Source organism: Plasmodium gonderi (genome assembly GCF_002157705.1).
Source record: "Plasmodium gonderi DNA, contig: Pgo-contig_277, whole genome shotgun sequence".
Taxonomy (NCBI): domain Eukaryota; phylum Apicomplexa; class Aconoidasida; order Haemosporida; family Plasmodiidae; genus Plasmodium; species Plasmodium gonderi.
Window position 1 is genome coordinate 7,900 of NW_021629185.1, and position 7,517 is coordinate 15,416.

A 7,517-nucleotide genomic window follows, 5' to 3' on the forward strand; every position below is an offset into this window, starting at 1 on the left:
TTGTTCTTTATGTAACAAAAAAGGAATATTTTTGTCATATATATCTGTTTCAAGATGAATATATTTATACAAACATATTCATCCAACAAAAGAAAAATAATTATTTTTTTTTTGAATAATACAATAATAAATCTTAAATGAATATATTTATAATATAAACATGATTTTTTTTAAAATTATAACATTTTTATTTTTTCAGTAAGCATAAAAATATAGTAAAAATAATTCACATCCTATGTCCAAAATGTATGGTGATTCAGTATAAAGGTAAAATGCATGCGCTTGTTATTACATCTTAACATTTATTGTTAATATTTCAGCATATTATTCTTTTGAGAAACAAATAACATTTTTTTTTTTTTTGTTATATATATTTTTTTATTGTGACAATGAGCACTAGCAAAATATAATATATGATAAAATTGTTCGAATAAATATTTTATTTTCTTAATGATAATATTAATATTAACTATATTATTGTGTCAATACTTCAACATTATAATAAATTTATGAGCTCAGACTCTTGCTATATATTTCTTGCATATAATGATTAATACTTAATTATTTGTACAGATCATAAGTTATAATAACATTATAGACAATAGTATATACTTTTCTTTGTACTATTTATATATTTATCGTTTCCATTTTTTTTTTTATTCAAAAAATTGAATGCACATTTTTTTATGAACAAGTAAATATAGTATGTATATGAAAGTATTCATACTTATGTGTAAGAATATTTTTAATTAAAATAACTATTAGCGCAAGAGTTATTTATATTATACCTAATGTAAAAACTTAAATTTTTAAAATTTTATTAACTTAATTAAAAACATTAGAGATAATTATAATAAATTTCATATTAATATATATATATAATAGTTGTGTAACATTCACTATTCAAAATTTTCTTTTTGTATTTCATTACACTTAGTTGTAATTTAGCACTGCTGTAAGCATATAATTTTCTATATTTTTAATTTTTAGTGTATTCTATAATTTTTACAGTATGGATATTAATGCATATATATATTAAATATTGTATATATAAATATTAATTTTCTTATACTCATAATATATGTAAATGTCTTAATAATAATAGGTGATATATATTTATTAATATACATACGTTTTATTTTTTCTTCATCAAGTGAAAAAAATTGAATTCCTTTATTATTTGTCGTATTATAACATGCTTGAAATCAATATAAAGTTATTTCCGTATATATATTATTTTTTTATTTTTAGGTATTAATGATTTTGTTTAATTTTGTTTTGTTATTAATTATACAATATTAAAAGAATATATATGTGAGTATAATGATTATACTACACATTTACATCAATTGAATGTATTTATGGAAGAAAGACATTTTTATGAGCTTTAGTCTAGAATTTTTTTAGTTGATAATAGCTGATTTATTTGTAAATTAGAATTTATAACTAATGATAAATAATTTAAGTATATTAATTCCATGTGTAATATATATAAATATACTTTTTTTTTTTTACTGAAAAAGTTTTGAGGCAAATATATACTTTAATAAATAAAAAATTATGAAAATGTAATAAAGATAACATTTCATATATACTAAATATTGGTAAGATAATGAATTATCTGTATTTGCTAAAGATAATATGATAAATAACTGTAATAACTGCAATATATCATAAAGTTTGCATAAATATGACAATAGAAAAACCTTAAGCACTATATATCACTGCATATTTATTAGAACATCAGATAATTCTTAGTGTTAAAATGAAATAAAATAGTAGTATTCAATATATTCAACTAAAGTTTATGAATTATACCCATTATGTATTTTATATAATGAAATATAATAACATAATTATAACACTTTAATTAGATTAGAATTATTGTTTTACAAATATATTGGTATTATATGATCCTTTTCAAATTATTTTGTGTATGTTTAATATTGAATAGTATTAAAATTATAGTTTTATTATGTTTAGAATTATTTAAATTTATAGTGTAATGTTTTTTATTTATACACATTTATATAACTCAAATAAATTGATTTATATAGAATTAAAACTTAATTATGGGGATCTATCATCCACTATATTTTACTTTTACGTATATGTAAGAGAATATTCTCAGTATATAATCATTCATATTCAGCTTTTTCTTCTATTTATTTTATTTTGCATAGGATATTCGTTCATATTATATATTATGTTGAAATATAATTTATTCGGTTATATGTAGAGTATTTATTCCACACTCTTGCTTTAATCATATATAATAATCATATATTGAGTGTCAAAATGAAAATTTACGTAATATATTAATGTATTAAATATAATTCTCAATATTTTTGAATATGTAGATATAACAACTGTTAGTTTTCAATGAATATATGATTAACGTTATATAAAATGGAAATAAAAAAGAAAAATTAAGCAAGAGTGAAAATGAGATACTTATATGTGATGTAAAAATATGTTGTTACGATTCATAGTAGATTGCGATGCGGGACAGTTAAATATTACATTTTAGAGTGGGTGAAACTTATTTCTATAATCATACTCATAACATTGAGACATTTAGGAATTTTTTATGAACGTAAATCCTAGTAGAGTTATAAGAACAGTTCGTAACATGAGGAAATAATATAGGAATAAAAATAATAATAAAAAACATAAAATTACATATAAATTATTAAGGCAAAAGTTGAGGAATTTAAGGATAAAAATAAAAGACATTATAAAATATTAAAATATCAAGCTATGATTTTCCTGCATACAAGTATATTTAGATATATTCATTAATTATATAGTTTATGGTGATAATTATATGCTAGTATATTATGAAAATTTTGTTATAATTGATAAAAATAAGGAACATTATATATATCAAAATTAACGAATATTCCATAATATATCTATTTATATTTTCAAAAAGAAAGTACATATGATCATATGCATTAGTTTACATACTTTTTATTAGAAAATGCTGTATTAACCTAATTTGGTGAACAACCATGTTAAACATAAAAATTGTACTATGTAACATTTATACTGTATATAACTAAATATAAAATAATATTAAATGCTAAGAAAACTAACGATGAAATGTTGGAATTATGATTCAAATGATCAATCAACTTAATAATTATATACATAATCATTATAGACTTAATAATAACTTTAAAAAAATTAAATTGTATTTTTATTTAAATTTTTTTAAATAGCGAAATATGTATAGTGAAATTTATAGTACTAATACATAAAATATACATATTCTTCGCATTCATTAGAATACCAAAAAAAAGAATAAATTGAATGTGATGAAATCATTATTATGTTAATTATGAGTATAGCAAATAAATTGTATTTATCAATTTATGACATCATATATAAAAAAATAAATATAAAAATGATTCACATATTAGTAGCATTAAATAGGCGACAGTTAACATTCATATTATTAAAATATGAAAAAGGAATTAGATAAAGTGTTTTAGTTCATAAATATTAATTGATATATAAATTTTTATTTGACAATGAAATTTTCAACAAATTTACTTAGTAATATAGAATTATATGTATAAAAATGTATTATATACATGTTCTATTCAATTTTTATAAGGTGTATTATATGTCTTCGTAATTATGTATATATAATGCTATTATTTTATGTATAATATAATTTATTGTACCTTAAAGAAACCTTCACAAGCACTACATGACACTAAGACAAGAAATGCATGAATTGTACTGACGTTTCCTTATTAGGTTTAAACGTAAATGGATAATAAAATTATGGTTAATATTATATCATTTATTTTTTGAAACAAAATATTATTAATTTCCTTTTAAAACATTTATTTTTTTGTGCTTTATTACAAGATGATATACTTCATTTTTATTTAACATTATTAATAGAAACAATTTCCATATAAACGTCTTGAAACATTTTATATATTTTTTAAAAGGAATATTTATTTTTAGTAATTTACATAACGGTAACATTAGTCAATATTATATGATATATTATATCTATTATTCCATGAAATATTTCTGTTTATTTCTGATTGTTTCAATATGGAACATACAATATCAATATTTTTCCATTTATTTCTCATCCTTTGTAATTTTTGCTGAAAATATGAAGAATTTGACGCAAACTAATTCAGAATAAAAAAACATTTATGTACTAAAAATATAATTTTTTAATGATAATTTTTATTTTTTTTTTAAATCATTTAAAATTAATATTTTTTATTATAGTATGTATGAATAATTGTATAATAAACCTTAAAAACTAAAAAAATAAAAAGGAATATTAAGAGCATTACGATAATTGTAGTTATTATAGCTGCTTTAATATTATTTTTATATGTTGGAATGCTTTGTACTGAACTCTTTATATTTTCAGTTGTTTCTTTGACTGCAACACGTTCTTCAAATTTTGTTTTATATTCATTCAGTATATTTTTTAACGCTTCACAAATAACTTCGTCCTTTCTGTTTTTTATAATATCATGCATATCATTATGACATTTATACAATTCATTCAAGAAACTCAGTTTAAACATTTGTTCATCATTAATTTCTTCTTTATAATCTTTGCAAAACTGAATGCCAGTTAACTCTATACCATATTTGTTGGTCACGCGGTCATAAAGAGTTTTAGTGTGCTCATTTTTATTATTTGACTTAAGTTCATAATATATCCATGAATATAAGTACTTACAACCAACTTCCATTAATATATTCTTAGAATATGGCATTAATTTAGATAAAAATTACATAGCTTGGCCGCATAAGTTAAGCATATTTGGATCCTGAGATTTAAAAAGCTTTCCTATAATTTCTTCACAATATTTTTTCGTCTCCCTATATGAATTGTGCTTACAACTATCCATTATTGTTTTACATTTAGGAAATAATTTTAAAACATCATACTAAAAAATATAAATAAAATATATTATGATAAAAATTATATTTCAATTAGGACAATATCTTTGTTTATAGAAAATGGGGAATACAGAAATTATAATACTGTGATACATATTATAATTTTTTAAACATACAATTTTGTTATTCATATTATAGATTAATACATAATTTGGCTGATGATTTCGTCATAAATATAAAAATATTATGAAAGAAAAAATAATATTTAAAGATAAGAATACACATCATCAGGACTATTTTTGCTTTTACATAATAAAAGAGTAAATGAATAAATTAAATTATTCCTTAAATTATTAATTATTGTATTGCAAAAAATATTTCATTAACTATTTAAGGCAATTTATGTATACCCCTTATTATTTCAGGAATCAAAAAATAATATATTTTTTATTATTTATTAAAAACGTTTTGAGATTAACTTTTAATGTATTATAATAAATCTACAGTTTTATATTTAAATAAAAAAATTTCACTCATAAACTACGTTAGAGTAGATAGACAATAGTAATATGCAATATTAATTTGAATAGATATATATTTATGTATTTTTTTACGTTATTATATAATTTACAGTAATATATATAATTTAATATAAAAAGTATAAATTATTAGATTAAATAAAATTCAGCGTTCAAGATTCGTACATTGATAAATTTTTATATAAAAGAAATATCCATTTATTATAACAAAAAATATCCTAAATTATATTAATGATATCTAAGTTCAATACTGAAAATGCAAGAATATATTCACATTTTACTGGAAATAATAAGATTATAAGGATTATTTCAATATATATTTTTATATGTACGAACGTTTTTAATTAAACATATATATTGTGTGATTAATATTTTAAGTTCAAATTTATGTTTAGTGTTTAGGGTTCAGGTTGAGTATTAAGGTTTTATGTAAAGGCCATAATGGTTTACTTTTTCAGGTATACGGTATTATTGTCTAGTTTTTAGTTATATTTACTTTATTTTTATGTTTATTTTACTGGATTTAATTTTTGCTATGCATATTTATTTATATATGTATCATATTTTATTTTATATTTTGAAATTTATAATTTTTTATAAAGAATTTCATAATACATTTCATTACTTTATTGATATATATATTATTGTTGTATTCTCTAGAACAAATATATTTTATTTGTTTCTTTTTATTTCCTGATTTTTGAAATTACTAATATTGATGAATTATATATTTTTTTAATATTGAATAATTCGTAAAAAATTGATATATTGTGTAATTATATACATATCTATTTAATAAAAATAGGTATCTTTGTAATATATGTTAATATTTGTAATAAAAAATATTATGTTCAAGCTGCTATTCTATAAATTATATTATATATATGGGGAGAAGAAGTGTACATATATGTTGTGTCATTAAAAATATTTGGAATATTTAAAACATTTTATAGATATCAGAAATAGCACATTGTTATCATGAACATGAAGAAATAATGAAATATTTTAAAAAAAAAATATTTTTTTTAGTTAATACATAATTTATTTAAATAGCATATCTTACAAATAACATCTTATGTTTTGAATCGTATTAAATACCTATTATTTATATATATTGAACAATATAAGAACTCATTTCAATTTATGCTATGAATTATAGCAGTGTTTTTTTACATATTTTGTTGTCATTTATGTAATTATTTTTAAGAATTTATTTAATGATTCACAATAAACAGGTTAATGATTAATTAAAAATTGAATTCTTTTAAAATGTATATAATCTGTTTAATATTAAAATATTTCATATTTAACAGATGAAAATATTGAATGTTGAAAAATATTAAACTAGAGATATTTTTAATTTTCAAAGGACATATAATTATATTTACAATATTCACAAGATAAAATGGGAAATGTTTGGTTTTATGTTTATATGTATATTCATTTAGCATTAAACATGTATCACATTTTACATATATTATACGCCCTGATTAAAGTATATAAATATTTAATGAATAATAAATTATAATGTCTGTTATAAATAATAAATATAAAAATACATCTTCTTTTAATCATTGCAGAATATAGTTTAGCAAATTAGAACATATTATGTTTATGAAGAAATAATTTAATTATAATTTTTTTTTCGAGTGTATATATTATTAAGTTCGCATAATGTACATAATATGGAAAAATACATTCCATCATAATTTATATATAAATTTTTGCATTCTAGTTATAAAAACATATTATGATCATTTGTTAAAAAAAATATAAGGCTATTCTTAAAGTCTTTGCATATATTTAAACGTCCTATAATATGCACATATATAACAATGAAATGCCGTTATATATGCTTTTAAATTTAGCAAAAATTGAATGAATTATGAATATCAATGAACTGAAAGTTATTTATTCATTAATTACAGACTAAAAAAATAATTATATTACTTATATGATTAATTATATATAAGCATCGCGTACGTATAATATTAATTATTTATATAATAAGTAATAATTCATAATAGTTTATTAGACTTTTAGATCTAGAATAATCCTAATATGTAATTTATAATATCTTTTTTA

The 7,517-nt window shown here is 18.8% G+C and overlaps 1 protein-coding gene across 1 annotated transcript; it reads right to left on the reverse strand.

The window, feature by feature from the left end:
* Window positions 1-4,004: 4,004 nt before the first annotated feature.
* Window positions 4,005-5,048, reverse strand: PGO_002565 (variable surface protein; the record flags this gene model as incomplete). The annotated part of the gene is made up of 3 exons (XM_028691150.1): window positions 4,005-4,160; window positions 4,290-4,751; window positions 5,025-5,048. 3 exons carry the CDS (start codon window positions 5,046-5,048, stop codon window positions 4,005-4,007), a joined length of 642 nt encoding a protein of 213 aa, XP_028546951.1.
* Between the last annotated feature and the right edge of the window lie 2,469 nt (window positions 5,049-7,517).